The following is a 22,607-nucleotide window of genomic DNA, read 5'->3' on the forward strand; positions in this document are numbered from 1 at the left end:
CTTTTAATATCGAGGCTTGCTCGTTTACGAATTGGGTCATGAACATTTAAAAACACAAAGACAAGGAAAAACACGTACCATTTTATTGAACTAAAGGTATGTTCATCAGGTCCATTCGAAGGAATCATTACTTCCATTAAACATGTCGTCTCCGATTGGGAAGTCTCCTGGAATTGCTATGCTTCTTTGTGGAATAAAAAAAGCGAAACTACAGTAAATTAATAGTAATATTGCTAGAATATAGCAGAAATTGGACGATAACTTTGTTATTATTTCGTGAGGATACACTAATTGATCTGGTTTTTCGGATATGATAATGGGTTGGTGATACTTCTGTTTTATCCTCATTTTCTTTAGTGGAATAGCTTGATATTTTGTTATAAAGTCACCATCTATGTCTACTTTGTACCAGGAGTGGCATTTTTCAAATTTTGATTTTCTATCCATTTACTACAAATTTATCATTGTTCAATACATGACAATGGCGAATTAATTGATTTTGACACTAAAGAAGTTTTCATCGGATTGTTTTTCTAAAAAGATCTTATGATCGTTAGTACATATTGTTAGTTAATTTTGCGTATTTACTTTACTCAAAAGAATCAACAGCTACTCTCGAACAAACTCCTTTAATAAAAAAGGTCTAAATAAGGCAACGATCGCCTTGCATCAATAACAAATGAAAATATCGCCTAAAATAACTTTATGGGTATATTAGTCCAATGCTAATTTATAAAGCCTTGGTTTGGTGGTCGAAATCGGAACTCCGAACGGCAATCAGTAAACTAGGTCACATCCAAATGTCGCCTTTTGCCGCCGGTTGCATGAAAACAACGCCGACAGCAGCGATGGAACCTGTGAAGTTTTCTAGAGTTATACTGGCCCTAACGCATAACGGACTAAATGGGCGTGTAAGTAGGGAAAATGAGCCCAGACTAAGTACACTACATTGTCAAATTAATAAGATTTATTTCTTGTAATATTTATTGAAATCGAGAAAAGTTGTAACGTGCCCAATTGCAAGAGCAATCTTCTTATAAAAAAAAACAATGGCGCTACCACCTTTTTAGGTCTGGGCCTCAGATTTCTGTATCTGTTTCATGATCATTTGTTAATCTAATAGGCAAGTAGGTGATCAGCCTTCTGTGCCTGACGCACGCCGTCGACTTTTTGCGTCTACGGCAAGCCGGTTTCCTCACGATGTTTTCCTTCACCGTTCGAGCGAGTGTTAAATGAGCACAGAGGAAGAAAATCCATTGGTGCACAGCCGGGGATCGAACTTACGACCTCAGGGATGAAAGTCGCACGTTGAAGCCACTAGGCCAACACTGCTCAATCTGTTGCAATCTTCTTAGTCATCATAAATCTCTGTTTTAATGTACGGAAATAGTCAGCTGCAATTTTAATTTGAGTAAAATTCTAGAATTATCTTTTAGGTAAATATTATGTCAAATTAAATTAAGTGAGAAAATGGAAGGATTTTAAATAAAAAACACATTTAATTATCGAATCTTGTTAACACCAACATTTATTAAGTTTTAAATCCAAGAACCAAAACAAAATGTCTATTGTCTTTTGACAATAAATATTTTAATTGAGAAATAAATGCAACCTCGAATACAACCGGATTAGGAAAAATACGTGTATTCTTTTCACAGTTAGGAGCCATTGTTAGTAGCTTAACCATGGCTTTAAAAAAGCTTTAAAACAAGAATACCATTTTGCGATAACATATTCGACCCTATTAGTTCGAGTTAGCCCTTAATGTTAATAACATGAGAAACTACAAAAGAAAATCGTTTTTCGACATCGATAATAGTCTAACTAGCTAACTCGTCATTTTTAGCAAGTGCACAGACTATTTACTTAAAATTAACTATATAGTCTGTGGACGCAAGTGAATATATTATTTATAAAAAAATCAAGTTGATTGTATTTATTTTAATACAGAAACTGTTTGTAATTGATTTAAAATAAACACGCATATTTATATATATTACAGAAAATTGAAATCGTTTTTCTAATCACAATCTTGCCTTGAGATCTGTAAGTCATACATAAAAATGGTCAGACTTGTAAAATACCAAAAATCTGTCAAATTGACAGTTAGTCATTATCTACGGGATTAAAGTAAAAATGCATTTTGGAAGGTTTTGAAATAAGTATAAATCTGTTAATTATATTTTTCCTTAAATCTACTTACATTAAATGCATGTTTTAGTACCATAAAGGCTGTGCATTTATTCCAAGCGCTCCATAAAATCCTTAATAAAAATATTGTAAAGGGGACCAAAATGCAGTAAATTATAATTTAGGAAGAAATTATTCTAGGAAAAGCTTTTTATAAGTAAAGGCATGTATGTATTTTTTTTTACTAAAAAAACATACTAAAACCCACCTATCGTTTGCCAATAATACAAATTAAGCGCTTTCAGCAATTTAGTAAAGAAAACTAATTGGCTATATTTAAACCGTTAATAATGTGATGGGAATGGGAATGTCAATGTCATTACATGTCAAGTCAACATTTTTGACACTTCGACGCTAAAGTTTCTTCTAAACACGTGCCCCCTTTACAACTTAATGAAACAAAGTCAGATAATTTATTTATATTAAAACTTTTTAGATATTTGTGACAATCACTTAAACTGAGTTCTCCTAAAGTAATGAGTGAAACGGGAACTACTAATGTACTGAAATTAATAACAAACTAATTTTCATTCGTAAATTGTACTTAAAATATTTCCAAAAGGAACCGAATAGTCGTTTTATGAACTTTTTATAACGTTAGATTCATAAGAAGTTCCTGTTTTTACAATTTATATATAAAATTAAAAATGACAAAAGCTTAGACTTAAGAAAGTTTTACTTTAACTAAGACAGGGGCAGACGGTCAATATAAATCGTGATCTTTGAGATCTCGTCAATATTTATTGACGTGTGTTTACACGTGCGGCAGAGATATTGAGCATAAAATCTAGATTTTTTTGTAATCCATCCATTATCTGTCAATATTTATTCACTGTGTGTGTGCGTGTTGATTTGAGCACTCAGAGTAAGATGTTGGATCACTGTTTTTTAATTAAAGATTTTTTTGTTTATGCTTATTAAAAATTTAAGTACACATTACGCAAATTTATTGTTTTAATGAACTTACCTAAATATAGCATTTAGATAAGTTAAAGTTTGGCCTATATTATGGCAATACAGGCCTTATTTATCGTCCATTATTAGGAAACACGTCTATTCCGAAGAATGATATTCTGACTACTGACGATATTGAAGTCAATATCTATTGAAAGTGTAGTACGACCAGTTGATTCAATATACGTAAAACCCGCTTAAGACGATTTCTCAGGGACCCACTAAATACGCGTCTTAAGCGAGAAAGCGTATTATGCGGGATATGGAAAATAATACATACTACGTATTATTATGTATTATGTTCTAATTTTGGTATATATAGATAATTAATTATACATTAACAAATTACATTAAATAGGTATTGTAATTATAATTATATTATTTAAAATAATCACTTATTTTGGTTTGACAGAAAGATTTGAACGCATTAGCAATTCAAATATTTTCAACATAATTCAACTTTTGCATCGCGTCTTCGCTTTGATCCAATGAAGCTAGATTGTGTCTTAAATCATTAACAGCTGATAATGCCCAGGGCGTTTGACTAAACCGGAGTTGACACATCTTCGTCTTCATCATTATCACTTAGGGCCTCGTTTTGTGATTGAATTCCGTACGGTGCTACATTGTCATCAATGTAAGAATATCCAGGAAAACCCTGCAGTATCTCGGGTTCTTCACGTAAGATCGGGGGGCCTTGGCGTAAACTGGCGTATTATGCGAGAAATCGTATAAAGCATGATCGTCTCAATATACTACTGTATATTGATACAGGTATCGTGATATTGTATCGCGATTTATTGGCCGTCTAACCCCTGCCTAAGAGTCTTTAAGATACATTTAATACAAGACTAGGTTACTCAAATACTAAAGAAGCGCTCGCGTAAGAAACGGAGGAGTCCTGCATTGTCATACATTGTGAGGATTGCGCGTATTTGAGAAATTGCATGGTCATTTTCGGGCAACTGGGCTGACTTTGAAGTTTAGCAATTGCCTGAAAGAAAAAGCCAGAATTCTAAAACTGTTTCTGATCATTCCCAATAGGGGAGTAGGTGATCACCCTTCTGTGCCTGACACATTTGACTTTTTAAGTCTAAACTGATTTCCTAACAATGTTTTCCTCCACCGTGTGAGTGTTACACACATACAAACACCTTTGGAGTACAGCCGGGATCGAACTAACGACCTCAGGGATAAGAGTTGCACGCTGAAACCACCGTTAGGAAACCGGCATGCTTTAGACCCAAAGTCGTGTTTCGGGCACAGAAGGCTGATCACCTACTTGTCTATTTAAAAAGAAATTATACAAAAATCTGAGGCCCAGACCTAAAACGTTAATGCGCCACTGGTTTTATTTATTGTCTCAGTGTCTATGTTCGTATGTAATTATATTTTTTATTTTAATGTTTAGCATTGTTGTGCTGCTGGTCTGTCTCTCCAAGAGTATGGACCCATTGAAAATTATTATTGCTGATGACAGTAACTTAATGACTGACTTGTACCAATTTTTAATGAATGTACATTTTTTAATATATGTGTATTTTCTGCCTCAAACAAAACCTCCAAATTCATTACTTTGTACGTCCTCACCTGTAACAAAACACCGATGGGATGTCTCCCACAAATAGTGTTGCCATATTTATTAAGATACGCCGTGAACGATGCTGGATCCATTTTTTCTATTATATCCATGCCCTACAATAAAAGAAAAAATATTTAACTTACTAAAAAACTTTAAGTAAACACCTTTTAAACGGATTGAAGCTATGTATTATTATTATAAACTTATAATTATTTACAAAATTTTAAATTTTTTGTCCGACGTTTCGCGTGCTTTCCAGCGTGCGTGGTCACGGTGACACGGTGTTTTTTTTTTAATTATGTAAATAATTATAAGTTTATAATAATAATACATAGCTTCAATCCGTTTAAAAAGTGTTTTCTTAATATGTTAAAGCTATGCTAACAAAATACAATACTATGTGCAAAATTACTAGAAACTTACGTAAATTTTCGTATTTTTACTAATTTTAGCAGCTTAAAAAGTACTTTATTACTCAATTGTTGTCGTTATTGACAGTGGGCGTAATATGTAGAGTGTATCATTGTATGGAACTGGAAGACAAGCTAAACCAACTAAAGCCAATTGATTTCAAGGCTTTACACTGTATATTAATTTGCATATTTGTATTTCTTAATCTAGTGTATTGTCTGTTAATTTAATTGTATAATTCTCTTCTATCATCTTCTTATGTGTGTTTACATCTTGTAATGTTTCCCTCTAAATGGTGAGCACACTTGTCATGCATGTATTGTGTTTTTGTATGACGTGTGTTCTGTGTATGTGTTCCATTAGTGTGCCTTATAAAAATACAAAATTGAAACATACCTGTCTATCCAGCCACTCAATGCTCTGATATATATTTCCACGTGCGTTATCACGCCACGTGTAACGAAACCGTGATCCCCAATGGCAAAAGTCCGAGGATATTACCACCAAGTTCTGGGGATCTGCGAGGTATGGAGCTAAAATGGAGCCATATCTAAAAAAACGCTTTGTTATAGAAAGAACAGTAATAACATCGGTAAAATCCCTTAATCAGGGGTATTTAAAACAAATAGTTACTTTCACCGGTTTAACACTCGAATCAGAACTAATCTAAACTTATGAACAACCAAGCTCCAGAAAATAAACAACTCTTTATATGAAAATTGTAACAAACTCCCAAGCGAAATTCTAGAATTACCACTGAACAAAATCTAAACTCTCGTTAGACGTAAATGAATCAATAGTTTTTTTTATAAAATTGACGATTATTTTAAATCCTTGGGATTGATTTACTCCAGTTCAAACAATTTATATGACTCAAAATTTAGCGATTAAAAAGAGTGGTGGAGAGTTTCGTGCCAGTTCTTTTCGCTCGCTCTACGCCCTTGACTTGCGAAATGGTAGTAAATGCAAATTTAGAATAAATTTAATGTCTTTCCTGTTGACGTTCATAAGTGTACTTGGTTAACTAAACGGTAGTTTAGGTTTTGTCATAAAGAAACTGTCCTAAAATAAAAAAGTTGGTTTTCCCTTATTTCACAAGTCGATCCATTCTGTAACCTACATACAAACAATCCATAAATATCGGTCAAGCCGTTTCGGAGTTTTGTTAAAAGATCTCATAATATATAAAGACTACCTAACCTAAACATTTCTGTTAAATCCGATAAAATTTTGAAATGTATTTTACAAATATTTTTAAGATTATTTTCATAGTTTAATAAAGAGGTCGTTAAAGGCCCGCATCTCCTCTTGGCATTGTGACTAATGACTTAAAAAAACTCTTCCTATTAATGGACATTTCTGGATACTCTAAAAAAATAAAATTTCTAATCCACATTAGCCAGAAACCAATCTCCAAATTAATAATGCAAATACAGATCTTTGCTACGTATTTCCAGAAACACCCGAATCATTGAATCTAAACACCTGGATTTTGCACCTTGTTCCAAAGAAATAGGAGTCAATATCATGTGTACACAATCGAAAACAATTCGGGCGGTAGACGGCGGTCGCAGTCTAAGTTCAGTTAGTCGTCTTTAAATATTGGCGCTGAATTATCGAATGAAATCTCGTTACTGATAAATCAATATTTATGTCTTTTCGCTCAAAATACATATCTCTACTAAATTATGAAGGAGTAAAAGCACGTTAGATGCAATGGCGAAGATCACTTTCGGAGCACTCTACATTAATAATTTTATGCAGTGTTGGCTTGTGACTTGTGACTCTCATCCCGAGATTGTAGGTTCGTTCTCCTGGACACCAATGGACTTTCTGTCTATGTGCGCATTTAACATTCGCTCGAACGGTCATGGAAAACATCGTGAGGAAACCGGCTTGCCTTAGCAATGATCAGGAAACATATACAAAAATCTGAGGCAAAGATTTAAAAAGGTCATTTTTGTTTTGTGAGTGAAGAGAACAGAAAATACTCACTTCGCCTCTTTTTCTGGAGTAAGCGTCCCCACTAAGATTGGTATAATGGTAAAACTGGTTTGGTACCTGGAAAAAAAATGCTCCTATGTATTATACAAAAGACTTTCTGTACATACGAAACATGAATTCTGGATTTGTTATTATATGATGTGTGCGTTATAACACGGGGCCAACAGAAGGCTCATCTGATGTTAAGATAGTATGTGGCGATATCGACCATAGACAATTTTGCAGCTCGCAATTCACCTTTTAAGAATTGGTACGCTCTAATATATTTTGTTTAAGTATAAATACTTCTAGTTGTCTTTTCACATTAGTGTTGACACTGGCATCAACTGTAGTCGACAAAACATAATACAACATAAAGATTGAAAATAAATATATATAAAAATAGTGATTTTTTTGCGGATCATCATAAAGTACAAAGTACACTTTTCAGAATTGAAACTTCTTTGTAAATTATTACTAAGGTAAAAGCCCCAATAGATGATCATGTACTAGTATATGATCACTCCATGTATTTGTATATCTACATTCACACTGTATACGTTAATGATAATATAAATAAATAAAAATGTTCGTTTACTGCACAAGACGTTATGCGACAGAATTGCCATCTAAAGTTCTAATATGTAACTACTAAACGAATACATCAACCAATAGCGTGTATTTTTTCTCGATCTCCCTCACTTCTCACTCTCACAATCGGTCTCAACCGCTCGCTCTCTTTTCTTCAACAAAAACGCTGCACATCTTCGTGGCGTATCATCCGTAAAAAATGTATCCTCATGCGCCTAAAGAAATTTCACGTGAAAACATACAAGCATACTCACTCCTCCATAACTTTAGCGATGTAGGGTAAATGCATTTCTATAGAGTGCTCATCTTCATCCGTGGTTACATCCATTCTTTGAAACTGTCTTGTTGCTTCTAGCTCGGCGTATACTAAAAAAAATATTTTTACAATATTTAAATAAAACACATTTTTTGATGACATATAAAACGAATTTAATTTTTTATTAACAATACATATTTTTTAAATAAAAATATATATAAAGAAAAGTAATGAACACGTGTTAAATAAAAAAAAATGTACATCTAAACCATTCTCAGATCCACTTGAACACACAAATTTCACTAAAATCGATCCAGCCGTTTAGGAGTTTACAAAAACTCAAGATTTATTCATACAAAGTTAGTAAAAAACAACAACAAATAATAAATAGTGTGACTTACTTACAACATATAGTTTGGTCCAATTTATTTAAAATATTAACAAAAACACTGGGCATTTGTTACCCAGACTTACTCTGCTTATCTATGATTAGATCATACAGCGGTGTGGCATATTTGTCTAGAGATGAAAGCGCACAGCCTCCAAGTCTGACATGATGCGAAGGCCCCAGTATGAAGATACGTTTTCTGACAATTATGAAAAACAGCAATAAAACTAATGAAATTCTGTCCTATACTTTACTTTATGACAGTGCCAGTTATGATATTTGTAAACATTTTGTGAGTTACGTTTCGTAACGTATGTGGATTACATGTTTTCTAATGTAATGGGAAGAACGAGCAGGCTCACTTGTTAAGTGATACAATAGACGCTTAAATTATTAGGCTCGCAAGTTTTTAAGAAATTGTACGCCCTTGAAGGGGCCCTTCGTGGATTTGGTTGGGAAATACGAATGATGGCAGCAAAAACTGCTTTAAAACGCCCAATTATGGAACGATGGCCGTCGAGGTGATACAGAATGATGACCTCCTCGACGTCCGATGATAAAACTCTGCTACAGGTTCATTTAATATATAACATACTCAGATTCAGTCATGACTTCCGAATGTGAAAATCCACTACATTTAGTACTGGAGTCTGGACTTATTGATGTTAAGTGATACCACTCATGGACACTTACAGTCCCAGGTGCCTCGCGAGTTGCCGGCCTTTTAAGAAAGTGTACGCTTTCTTCTTGAAGGAAACTAAGTCAATTTGGTTCGGAAACATCCTTAAGCATAAGAGGCCATTAATATTGTCAAATTTTAGAGCAATAGTACTTAAGTAATGACATTTATGTATAACCAATTTATTTATACTCACACCACCACCGGGCTAATTTGTCTATAGGCAAATGCTGCGCAAGCGCCGCAATACGAGTAGCCGGCATGTCTGTAAAAATTGGCATAGGTATCGTTATGGTTCTACGTTATATAACAATATATTATAACAATGAATTCGTTTGTCTCGCTAAAGCTCGAGAATGGCTGGAACGATTTAGTTTGATTTAATTTTGTTCTTGAAATTTTATTAAAAAAATAGAAATTTAATATTTTTATTACATAAAAAATTGTAAGGTATGCAACATAAAACATGAATTTCCAACGTCATGCGTAACGCCCGCAAATTACGACTGCCATATGTTGTTCACCTAACCAAAATTAAAATTAAAGACAGTTCTCTCTGTGCGTGTGGTATGGACGAAGGCTCACAAAACCATTCTTTAACTGTAATTAATGACTCGTTATTTGAATATTTGACCATTTTTCAACAAATTTTCCTCGTCCATGTAACCTTAACTCCCTACATTCCCTGCCATCATCCCATCCAGCCATCTCAGCTTTGTCGTCAAAATTTTAGGGAAATTTATTTCTGTTAATAAGTTAAAATTATAAATAAGACCTCTTGTATATATTATTATATGTCTGTGTGTGTTGTCTTTATTGTGTCGTTATCTTTGTTTTAGGTAACTCTGCTTAGATTAAGTTCAATCTGTCAAAACTATCCTCACCGTGCTAAGACTTAGAACGCGACATTGGCGGAATTGTGATTTACACAGAAGTCGCCATTAAAAAAATAAAGTGATGTATTTTTATTACATATTTGTAATTACCTTTCAAACCGAGTGTAAAACAAACACTTTAGGGGTTTTAAATCGATATTGAGGGCTATTAGCAGTTGGTTCAAGAAGGACTATACCGTAGGAGTTGGCATCACTGGCTTAGCTTATCATTTGTTACACACTTGACACCTATTCTTAGGTTTCATAGTTGGACTAAATGGTGCTAGTAATCTCTCATTACTTACGGGGCAATAATAGCACGCGCCGGTCCATGAGTAAGATCAGCTTTTGACAACCATAGATCTAACTGTCTCGATAATTCAGACCCTGAAAGAATTATTATTGAAGTTCATCAGTTTGACTTGTACATATTAAGTGATATTATTGCAATCTGCTAAATTAGGTGTGTAATATATTTTTGAATTTTCTAAAAACTGAGACAATAATTTAATACACACGTCCCTTAATTTAAATCAGTTTTATTACAACTTAGACATACTTCAAATTGTCACACACTTTAGTTGTTTTTAAGATATGTTATCCAGGGAATTTCAGAATGTGTAATATAAGTAAGTAAATTTTTTTTTCTTAGTTGAGAGTAATTAAAAGTCACTTTTTAACTAAATAGATATAGTTTATTTCGGTAGATATAGTTTCTATTTGCATAAGTTCCTTCAAATTATATTAGTGATTTTATGAGTATTCAAAAAAAATATTATTGGTAATTGGACAAGAAGCCTTCAGTTTAGCAGTACACAAGAGCGAAAAAAGTTTGTCTTTTTGTAGAAACTTATTAAAAGAATGCTGGAACAACCTGTCACCTACATTGTAATTTTTTTTAATAAATTTATGGAGACATGGAGGATAAACACAAAATAAATTCATATAATAATTAAACAACTGAAAAAAATAAACACAATTTAATTTTCTCTAATTTTCTAAGTATACATAACATTAATCAGCCTTCAACATAGTGTCCAGTTTTTCCGAAACTTCTTGGAGCAACTTATCACAAAATTTTGGGAATTTTTTCTCAAATTCAGATTTTAAATTTTCAATATCAAACTTCTCCTTTTCAACCTCATCTAACATTGTTTGTGTAACCTCAAACTGCTTTAACTTGTCTATGTCTAGGCCAGAGTGTTTTTTTATTTCTTCCAAGCCATCAATAGCATCATTTACAGCATCTAGAAGTTGTTTGTGACCAGTTTCTTTGTTGTAACCAAAGTCTATGTTTTTGGTCTCAAGTTTGTCAAGATATGCCTGTTCTGAAGTTACCAGATTATTAAGGATATCTGTGACCCCAGATCCTTCAATAGTTTCATGGAATCTAGAACAGTCTATAGTTTTTAAATCTAGAAGCCTGAAACAGACACAAAAGCATTAATTTCAGAGGAAGACAAATGTTTATTACTTTTTTAAAACAGAAATCAGCCCGAGTTTAAATCAGTATTGATCATTTTATTATATATTTCATTATATATACTTTCAGGTTTTTATTATTAAGAAGTGTTTTACATCCATTTCACGTTGTTATAGTTATAACCATTATTATAGTAATGTAGGCTTCATTGTAATTCCCAGAGTCCCTTTTGTAAAACATATAAATACAAAATAAATTTTCACCAGAGTATACAACTTACCTCTTCTGTTCAACAACAAACGATATATCCTTTAACCGCCTGTTGGTTTTCTCCAACTGATCAACAGTTTTACTAAAGCGGTCAGCCAACTGTGTGATTTGAATATCAATATCGGTTTCTTCACGTTTTATTTTCATATCTACCAAGCAATCGGCAAGTACATCTCGTAGACACTTTTGAGAAATGCTTTCCACAGCTAAATCCTCTCCATCATTATCAACAAAAACACTGGCATCGTTGATTAAAGTTGCATTTACATTTTGACGTGTTTTTATTTCCCTAGCCGATAATTTTTTCGACGTAGATGGCACAACTGATTGCCGTCTTGAAGTTTTTAGGATTTTCGGTGGACCCATTACAGTTTTGTCCATTTTGGATTATTTTTCAAATTAGCCTAGTTTAAAATAATAAACACAAAAAATTATGAACACAAATCCCGATAGAATACAAAATTCGTTAATCGTTACGTGATTGACAATTTAACGTTGTTTTAAACTGCTGTCATGACTACGCCGGTGACCGCTATGTCCCGTTTGGAAACATCATAGTTCAAACAAAACCGTAATAATAGTATGTAATGATAACTATTATCTTGATCCATTGCTAATAAAATATATAAAAAAAAACTACGTTCCATTTATTTCCAATGAAAACATTAATTTTAAAAATTATTTGAAATATTTTAACAAAAGTAGCGTTTCTGAACGAATGTGTCAAATCATCACAATTCATTGAACTTTTAACTCTCTTTGACCTTAGTCATTATTTATATTTTTAATCAGATTTCACTTTTTTTTTAATGTACTAATTTTGATTTATAATGCGAGAAATTAAAAATAACTATATTGTATTCTTTGACATCTAATATTTTAATAAAATATGTACGAATACTTTTATAAATATACAGTATAAACCACGAACAATACTACTAGTTAATATTATGTATATATTGGACTCTTCTAAATAGTGAACACTTATTGTTCCTAAACATTTTGTGCCACACCAAAAACTTGAAACTTATCTGGATCTGTTAATCAACGGTAATAATATAATTTAAACGTCCATACCATTTTCTGTGTACCAGCTACCAGCATGTGAGGCATTACGACAGGACATTTCGTAAAAAAGACAACAAAAGAAACAAGAATACACCACGAAACACCAAAGTTAAAATCACAAATCACAATAAAAAATACACAATTTGATAATTGACCGTTGACATTGACATATTAACAACCATTTTAAGTTTTGTCAATTGTCCTTGGATTAATATTCAATCCACTATTGTTTTGTGTACTAAGATTACAAATTATATTTCGAGCCCAACTAAATACGTGTTTAATGGTATTTCAAAAATTAACATAAACATTATTCTCTTTTTTATTTTAATGGTTTTATAGCCTGGTAACATATTATTCTTTATCCCTTTCTTGGCCTGCACAACATATTATTTATTGTTGATAGGTAAAAACTATAATGTCAACTGTCTATATACATCTTTCTCCAAATCACAACAAATTAAAAAAAATACTGATAGGTGTAATTTTGCTACAAAATACTATTGTAAAATTATTATTCAATTAGCGATTATTCGATTAGCATTCAATTTGCAATTTTAAAGTCGTGTTATTTATACTTAATTTAAATTTGCTTCAAGAGTTTTTTAAACTAGATGCAATATTTTTTATCTAACCTAACCGGTTTGTACACTCAATTTTTTTTAATAAATTAAAATTCAGTGCACTTCCGTAACAAATTACAGACAGTTTTAAAAATGCTGTCTTTAATCTGTAAGTATTATTTTATGTTTATATAAACTAAAAACTTACTAAAAATTAATTAGAACAACCTAATTAAATTAACAAAAATGTAAGTTTCAGTTCTATTAATAGTGAAATACACCAAAAACGAGATTATTGCGCCATATATACTTATTTTCTGAAACTAGTAAAATGTAAAATATCAAAGTTTTTATAGAATGTTTGGGGTTGATGACTTTTTTGTTTTTAAGTCTGATTTCAAATAATAATCTGACTCCCATGACATGAATTGAATTTTCTTTCATAGTTCATGCTAAGTCCTGTTTCTGACTCTCATCATAAAGGGTGAACATGACCACAATACATTAAATGCAACCTGTTCCATAAATGAATCTGAATGGTTTATGAAAGTAAAACTGTGATTTATAATTTTAGTTGATTTATTTGATATATGAATATAACATTTAATTTTTGTTTATTTGTATTATAGGTCAGCAGAATGCTAAAATTCTACCTCAGTTATTGTGCAATGTTAGATATGCAAGTCAATCGCATAAACCCAAAACTGCCATAATTATGTTAAACATGGGAGGACCACAATCAGTAGATCAGGTGTGTTATATATATAAATATATAATTTATATAAAAATGTTATTAAACCTAACAATATTGAAATCCAGTTGGACCATTGTGGGTCTCACAGTTGACTTTCACAATATTTATACTGCTAAAGTCTGTGCAGAAAGAGAACCATATAATTAATTCTTATTAGCTACAAGTCATTCATTTACTTACAAAAGTTATATCTTTGTTCTTTTATTTGTATTTTTTCATATTCAGTATCAAAATGATCAACAGTGTTGTCTATGTAACAAAAGAGTAGTCACTGCAACTTCAAATACAACAATACTTCTCTTTCTGCACAGACTATTCTCTAAAAGTAATTCCTGTGTATATACTCTGGTGATACTTTAAGGAAAATATATTTAACTCAGATCATTACAATGTAATTCATATTATTAATCTTATTATCATATTATATAAAATTCAAATGAATGATATAGCTGTCTGTTTTTACTGATATAAATTATCATAGACAACAAATATTTTGTTGGTATAGGTGAGTACTACATATTAGGATAGTTGGATATAAAAACATATATTTTATAATTTTGCAAAGAAGTTGAGCTTATACAATACTTTTGCTATGTACTGTTAATGAATGCAAAGACTTGTTATTTACTTCAATTTAATAACATTCCAGGTTGGTGATTATCTTCATAGAATAATGACAGATCGTGATATGATACAATTGCCAATTCAAAGTAAGTTAGGACCGTGGATAGCTAGTCGCAGAACTGAGGAGGTAAAAAAGAAGTATCAGGAAATTGGTGGAGGATCACCAATTTATAGATGGACAGATCTACAAGGTATTTAATTATTAACACTCTATTATCTAAAATATCTTTGTTACTTCAATTGCCGGACTCACAATTTTTATTTTATTTGGAAGCCTGGTCAACTATGTTTTAAAGAAAAATATGCATTTATCAGACATGGGTTTTGACTTTAAGGCATTTGACTGAGTGCTTTGTATTATTGATTTTTTATAAATCCTAAATAACACTAGGATTGTATTATTTGTTACTCCAGGCAAATTGCTAACAGAAGCCTTGGATCAAATGTTACCTGAGTCTGCGCCCCACAAACACTACATAGCATTTAGATATGTACCACCATTTACTGATGAAGCTCTGCAGAAGATGGAGGCGTAAGTGTTTTTAGTATAATCATGTATTTTGTTTGTTTTGATAATTATTATAATAATACAGGAATTTGTATTTTCAGAGTTTATGCTCTGATTGCTTTGACAAAAGTTTAACTTTAATAAGTGATTGTTGTCTATTAGTATTTTTTTTATTAAAAATTAAGTTTCGCAATCTTGCATTTCTTCTGGTAGATATAGATAGCACTATGTTTTTGTTTTTAACTGAGTTTTTTCTGAACAAAGTGTAACAGTACTACAAAAGATATTTAGAAAAAAGGATCATATAATAAATAATAATATGTAAGTGAAATCTTACAAGAAATTATTCCTATGTTTAAGTGACGGTGTGCAAAGAGCTGTGATATTCTCACAATACCCGCAATACAGTTGTGCAACCACTGGGTCTAGTTTGAATGCGATCGCTGACTTCTATAAGGACAGGTGAGTTGCGCACTAGAAATAAAAAATAAATAAATAAGAAAATTACAATTATTACATGGTACATATTTTTATAAAAAAAGTGTGTAAATAGGTGTGTATGTGCATATATTCGAGAGTGTCAGAATCATCAATCATCAACCAAGATATTAAATAACGCCTCTGTACATTAAAATTCGATTTTCGAGTTTGTTTCTGGATGGTTTTACTATCTCAGAATACATAGATTAAGAAATTAGATTATTTTTGTTAAAATTATTATTATATTATAATTATTGTAAAAATTTACAATGGTATAAATCTGTGTTTCCCAATTTGGGGCTCTCGCCCCATAGAGGGACAATCTGATTTCTAAGCGAGCGTTGAAGTATTATTTAACGAATTTTGGGGGGGATCCTCTTGTAAAACGTTACGATTGGGGGGCGGGGATTGAATTACGCATTTTATTTTCCACTTTCCAGTACTTAACCACATAATGGTAAGTTTTAGGTATAAAGAGTCACTGGGGATGGTCACGAAACGTTTTACTATTGGATACAGAAACGTTACGGTGCCTTTCATGGGGTGGGTGGGGGTTCAAGAATCTCCAAAAATTGCGTGACATAATACTTGAACGGTCCCTAATTTCAGTTTTTCTGTATGTTTTGAAATTTTACTTGAATGTCTTTCGTTAATAAGTTCCTATTGATTTGTGTGTTAACTGTGATCTGTGTAAAATGTCAAATGCACAAGGGCTCGAATGTACGACTAGGCCAATACTAACGCATTTTAAAGCCACGTCTTATGGAGATTATTTTTGTCAAATAATCTGTTATATTTTTGACATGCGTTAATTTCAGGAAACAACCAAACATAAAATTCAGTTTGATAGAACGATGGGGTACAAATCAGTTCTTGGCCACGGTTTTCGCTGAACGAATAAAAGAGAAGTTGAAGCTATTTGACGGGAGTGTCAGAGATGATGTCATGATTATGTTCACTGCGCATAGTTTACCATTAAAGGTAAGAATATATATAGTATTGTCTCGTATTGTTAACATAGCTTTTACACATTTAAAGAAAACACGTTTTTACCGGATTGCAGCTATGTATTATTATAAACTTATAATTATTTTATATAATTTTAAATTTCATTGTCATCTTTTAGTCGATACTAACACCGGGGAAATAAATACAGATAATACAACTTTCTCAGAGAGAACTTGAGCAGTGTTGGCCGAGTGGCTTCAGAGTGCGACTCTCAGCCCTGAGGTCGTAGGTTCGTTCCCCGGGTGTGCACCAATGGAATTTCCTTCTATTAATGGGTATTATACATGTTGGAGAAATATCGTCACTCCATATGGACATCGTGATTATCGGTTTAGAGCGTTATCTGGGTAAAGTGCGAGCACAGAAGACACGAATAATTATCAATTTATACTTATAACTACAAAGAACAGCTGAAATTATAACGAGCAGGTTCTGAGCCCTGATCTCACTTATCACAATCTTCTAGATCCGTCTCGGTCCAACCGCTCCACTGAATACTCAATCGGAACTGTTCCACTATCCCTGTACGCATTGTCTAAAGGCGAGATTGTGCCTCAAACAAATTTACTGCCAGTTCTCAAATCAAGGGCGTAGAACAGAAGAGAAGAACTAGCAATAAACTCTCCACCACTCTTATTGATCGCCAAGTTTTTTTATTGTATTACACAAGGTTTGTAAGGAGCTACAACTATCACACCATGTTCCACATGACATCAGCAGGAGGCAGGGTGAAATTCCTATTTCCTGCACGCACTTACATACGTGGGAATAAGACTCAAATAACTAACATCACCGCATACACGAATTCAAGTACGACGAAGTCACCACAAGTAGCACCCGTTCACGCGTATGACGCATGACCAGCCATCGATCCCCTCGTCATATTTTAGGGAGAGCGACAACTCGACGCATGGACGACAACACGAAAAAATAACGAACAAATAATGACCTTTGAACCCTCTTATCACTTCAGGCGGTATCCCGCGGCGACACGTACCCTCACGAGATAGCAGCTTCAGTTGCGGCCACCATGAGTAAACTCCAAGTACCGAACCCTCATAGGCTTGTGTGGCAATCGAAGGTCGGACCCTTACCGTGGCTTCAGCCATACACCGATGATGCTATTAAGGTATTAATTTTGTACTTGTGTTACCGTCACTGAACATGACACACTGTATAATGAAATTGTTGTTTTGTCTTTGGTTAACATAGCTTTTACACATTGAAAGAAAACAATTTTTTTTAAACCGGATTAAAGCTATTTGTATTATTATAAACTTATTTTAAATTTAAACGTCGGAAAATTTAATAATAATTATAAGTTTATAATAAACGCCGTTTAAACTTTCCACAAATATTTTAAGAGCCGATAAGCCAAGTCGGTACATCCTCTCATTTTATATATGTATTGTATATAGTAAGAAGGTATAACAAATTATTGTATTTGTATTCCCTATATGGCGCAAAATCATATCATAAAATCGGATAAAAGTCTGATTACAGATGGGTAAAAACATATATATGTCGCTGCCAACTAGCTTATTAGCAATATCTTGCGACATACATATGATAGCTAGAATGTTTAAACTTAAATCTAGTTTCAGGAGCTGTCAAATCATTTTCTGTATGAAGCTTGATAGTTCGTATGAACCATAGATAAGCATCGAAAACGTTTAACTATCTGCGACATATATAAATTGTGTTACTACTATTTAAATGTTTACTAATATACATTAATGAATAATTGCGATTAATTGTTTCAGTCATACGCAAAGAAGGGAGTCAAACACATGATCCTCGTGCCAATAGCGTTCGTCAACGAACATATTGAGACGTTACACGAGTTGGATATTGAATACTGTGATGAAGTCGCTAAAGAGGTATTATATGCTCTGTGTAATAACACTGTTAGGCTAAACGCTCACAGGTTACGTTTGTCACCGTTACATTAAAGTTGTTGTCATTGTAAAGTCATGTTTCTAAAGTGGTTTAAAGCTCAAGGGTGACTGACACAAAAAAATTGTCCCCCTTGACAAAGCTAAATGTTATTATACTTATATCATCCCATTCTTTCATTTTCAAATGAATGAGAGTTCTTGTGTCTTTTCCACTTCTTCAATAATTTTGATTTTGACAAAAAGTTTGATCAACTTAGGTCTATTCTATTATCTATTGTATATATATAGTTTATAGAAAAGAGTTTCAATAATATATGTGTGGGTGTGTGTATGTATTACTGGAGCCTTAATTTATAAAAATGTAGAAGTAAATGGTACAAGGGTCAAAATGAAGGGATGTATGGGTTTCTTTATTGTCAAATAAACACATCACCTAGGGATATAAAAATAGATCACATCCACTCTGATCTACACACCTACTATATAAACAAAAAATTATTAAAATCAGTGAAGCCGTTTTGGAGAAGTTGCTTACACAGACTGTAATACGAGAATGATATATATACATATATATATATATATATATATATATATATATATATATATACAGTTATTATTTACAGGCAGGTGTTAAGCAGATAGAGAGGGCTGCAGCACCCAATGACCATCCCACATTCATAGCAGCAATGGCCGATGTTGTGGCCAAGCACTTAACAACTGGACCAAGTGTGTCCCGACAGTTTTTGTCCAGGTATATTTATGGCAGTTTGAAACCCAATATTTAAAATTCTAATATATATCTCCAGCCATAATATCTAATGTGCCAAACTTCATACAATTCCCAACTATTGACAGTTTAAAGTTAGAGTGAAGTCTTCAATTTTTAAAATGTTGTAATACTAAGGGACCCGACTGATAGTGTCCTGTCTTCTATGATACAAGTCTTACATAAATTAAAAAATAAATCTTCTCATATAAATCATGTTAATTTGATCAAAGCGGTTCAGCCGTTTAGTAGGATTTTACTAATAAACAGACACAGAAGATTTGTATGTAGATTAAGCCTTTTTGTAATTCACATTACACAAAATCCAAAAGTTTGAAGATGTTTTTATTAACTTAGAAACATTTGCAGGACAGGTCTCCGCTAGTGCCAAATAATGTTATACTTTATTCATGTCAACACCCAAACAAGAACCATATTCCATGTACATATGACAAAATATTACAAGCTGAAAATTAAAAATAGGACCGTTACATAATTATTCTCTTTCACATCTCCAAATCGAACCAGAAAAGATACACATTTACACACACACTTGGAAGCTTCTTTACTATCAACACCATGGATCTAAAAATGGGCACCCTTGGCAGCTTCTTCCTCCAACTCAGACATACCAATACAAACATTAAAAAAAACAAAGAATTTTATAGTTAGTAAATAAATCTTTAATTGTAACAGGTCAACGAGATAACCTCCTTTTTAAGTTGGTTAATGTTTTGTATAAATCAAGTATTTAATAGTATGGGATTGTTCCGATAATTAATTGATGATGCTGAAGCTTTTTAATTATTTTTTTTTTATTTTCAAAAATGGATTATGTTTTTCTATTCAAAAACGAAATGCAGTTTTTAAATGATTAAAAATGGAATGAAGTTGTTTATTATTGTTTTTTTTTAAAGAAAGTAGTTATTTATTATTGTATTTTTCTATTTTCAAAATTGGAATACAGTTTTTTAATCATTGATTTTTTAAATGGAATGCAATTTTTTTATTATTGTTTTTTTTTCAGATGTCCCCACTGTGTTAGTGCAAGATGTCAATCGTCAAAAGAGTTTTACAAAAAATTATGCAATTATATTGAGTGCTCTAAAGAAATGTAAAAATTATAAATCAAATTTAGGTTTTATATTATAAACAGCCAAAGTTTGTCTGTTTATTTAATAAAAATATACGGTATCTATCGCGGAATATCTTGACTTGTTATATTGATGAAATTAGATTGGTTTACAAAGGAATACTGCCAGATAAAAGCGTTTAATTGTAAGAAGATTGTGCAATAATAATACGGCATGGTCACTTGACTAAATTGTGGTAAATGGATGGTCACGCGACTAAGGTGAATATCATTCTAGGGTCAGAAAAAAATTGCAACTGATACCCATCCTAATGATGTTAACAAGGCTCAAAGCGATAATTAGCCTACAGTCGTGACCATGCAATGAATAATAGTAAACGCATTGTACTGTATTTTCTAGATAGTTTGTATAAAGGACATGACGTTGTTATAATGAAGCAAGCAATCACAATCTCAATGCATTTCAATTATATTTAACGGAACTGTTTTCTAGAGTTTTAGGTTATTGTATATATTTGGTGGATAATAAATGTTTTTGGTTATCTTTGTTTTTATTTTTAACTACACTAGTCTAAAGATCAGCCCCCCAGACTGCTTGAAACAAATGCCCCCCAACTTGGGGGAGACTAACTGGAGATATGAGATATGGAACTAAATGGAGATATAGTGGAGCGTTAACCGTAAGAGATGTCTGGTATTCTTAAAAGGAACAAGGGCAGGTCAATAGAGCGACGGGATTGAAAGGGTAACTGGAAGAAATTATGACGATGACAAAAAATAAAATGTGGTGGAAAAACTAAAAGGAGGCCTTCTCCCAGTCAGAGACATCTTAGAGTAGTAAAATTTGTTTTGATATATATTTTTGTTAAATGTATGTCAATAAGATGTGGATGAATAAATGCTTATTATTATTTGACTAAAGATGGCTTAGTTCAACTTAAAGATGGATCGTGTCGTGTGTCTATGCTGTTAGCCAATCACAAAGAAAACATTTTTATATTAATATTGGATTAACCTCATTATTAATAAGAATCAGTTTAATTGCACTATTAACGAATTAACTGCCTCGTCTATGTTAAATTGTGTGGAAACAGTGTACTCTAGCATTAACTTTACGTAATATAATAATAACATGACCATGCAGCAGCATCCCATTATTAGTAATTGTTATTATTAGCGGATAACAATTACTAATAATGGGATGCAGCAGCATCCCGTTATAGCTTTAGTATTTGGTTCATTCTTTTAAGAAAAAACTATAAAATTATTTACCTAGGTTCCGTAAACTTGTTCACTTGACAGTCATTATGATGCCTTAGTTTTACTCGTAAAATTACAGTTAGTAAATTTAATACACGTTGTAAACTTAAATAGTCATCATCATCTGAAAGATTATCCAATTCCAACAATAATTATCACTTATATGCGTGAAACGTAATTTCTCCTTTTTTTAAGCCGGTTTAATTTTTTGCAATAAGTCAAAATTGTTTCTAAATGATATCTTATATCTTGCTATATCGAAATAAAGAAAGGTAGTCCGGAATTGTATATAGGTAAATTACTGATTTACACTACCTATATGTTCTAGTTTTGTTAACTACTGTACTACTTATATAATGAATAGAATTAAAATTAACTTATCCTCAAAAAAACTCTAAAATATATATAAAGGTTGTTCCATCCTGAAATCTTGAAACTGTTGTTTACTGAACCCGACATTAATTTAAGGTAAAATAATAAATTGAATTCGTAGTATAATTGCAAATAAGGACAGGCAATCAAGGCTGTATTGATTACGCATCTAAATATTCTATACACATGCTTGCTAGGCTCGTTTTATTGTGTAAATAGGTTATAGAACTGTTTTGCATATGTTGTAAGATTTTATAAGTCATGTCTCGTTGAAACGTCATTTAGTAAAGCACGATTCCCAATTGGAAGTCCCTATATACAAATCAAAGAACTTTATTAAGTTTTAAAGTACTACTATCGGTACTTCAAAATATTACAACAATATAATTAATTTATTGTTATTTCTTCTTCTCTTATATACGGTTCGCTTTTATATTTTGATTTAAATATCGCGCCATGACCTTTATAAAAATGACAGTTAAATTTCAATGGCACACAATTGACAGATCACAGCTGGTAAATAACAAGCTGAAGTCAGCGACAAGCGCAATACGTCAATAAGTTCATTCCGTGATCCGTCATTTAATAATAAAATTAGTTGGATCGCAAAG

General features: G+C 32.3%; 3 protein-coding genes across 3 annotated transcripts; 1 reads left to right on the forward strand and 2 right to left on the reverse strand.

The window, feature by feature from the left end:
• Positions 1-1,505: 1,505 nt before the first annotated feature.
• Positions 1,506-12,802, reverse strand: LOC123715165 (protein MEMO1). The gene is made up of 9 exons (XM_045670035.1): positions 12,680-12,802; positions 10,215-10,296; positions 9,231-9,299; positions 8,442-8,554; positions 7,966-8,077; positions 7,133-7,198; positions 5,534-5,687; positions 4,735-4,839; positions 1,506-4,138 (listed from the first exon to the last, which is right to left on the reverse strand). The coding sequence occupies exons 1-9, from the start codon at positions 12,726-12,728 to the stop codon at positions 4,001-4,003; spliced, it is 888 nt and encodes a 295-aa protein (XP_045525991.1). The 5' UTR covers positions 12,729-12,802; the 3' UTR covers positions 1,506-4,000.
• LOC123715166 lies at positions 10,875-12,141 on the reverse strand. Its single transcript, XM_045670036.1, has 2 exons — positions 11,613-12,141; positions 10,875-11,332 (listed from the first exon to the last, which is right to left on the reverse strand). The coding sequence occupies exons 1-2, from the start codon at positions 11,981-11,983 to the stop codon at positions 10,924-10,926; spliced, it is 780 nt and encodes a 259-aa protein (XP_045525992.1). The 5' UTR covers positions 11,984-12,141; the 3' UTR covers positions 10,875-10,923.
• Positions 12,803-13,073: 271 nt separating the features above from the next.
• On the forward strand, positions 13,074-20,906 carry LOC123715567 (ferrochelatase, mitochondrial). The gene is made up of 10 exons (XM_045670693.1): positions 13,074-13,402; positions 13,863-13,984; positions 14,637-14,802; positions 15,026-15,143; positions 15,480-15,581; positions 16,418-16,580; positions 17,581-17,736; positions 18,371-18,487; positions 19,129-19,256; positions 20,299-20,906. Exons 1-10 carry the CDS (start codon positions 13,387-13,389, stop codon positions 20,387-20,389), a joined length of 1,179 nt encoding a protein of 392 aa, XP_045526649.1. The 5' UTR covers positions 13,074-13,386; the 3' UTR covers positions 20,390-20,906.
• Positions 20,907-22,607: the final 1,701 nt, after the last annotated feature.

This window comes from Pieris brassicae, chromosome 10 (genome assembly GCF_905147105.1).
Source record: "Pieris brassicae chromosome 10, ilPieBrab1.1, whole genome shotgun sequence".
NCBI classification, from domain to species: Eukaryota; Metazoa; Arthropoda; class Insecta; order Lepidoptera; family Pieridae; genus Pieris; species Pieris brassicae.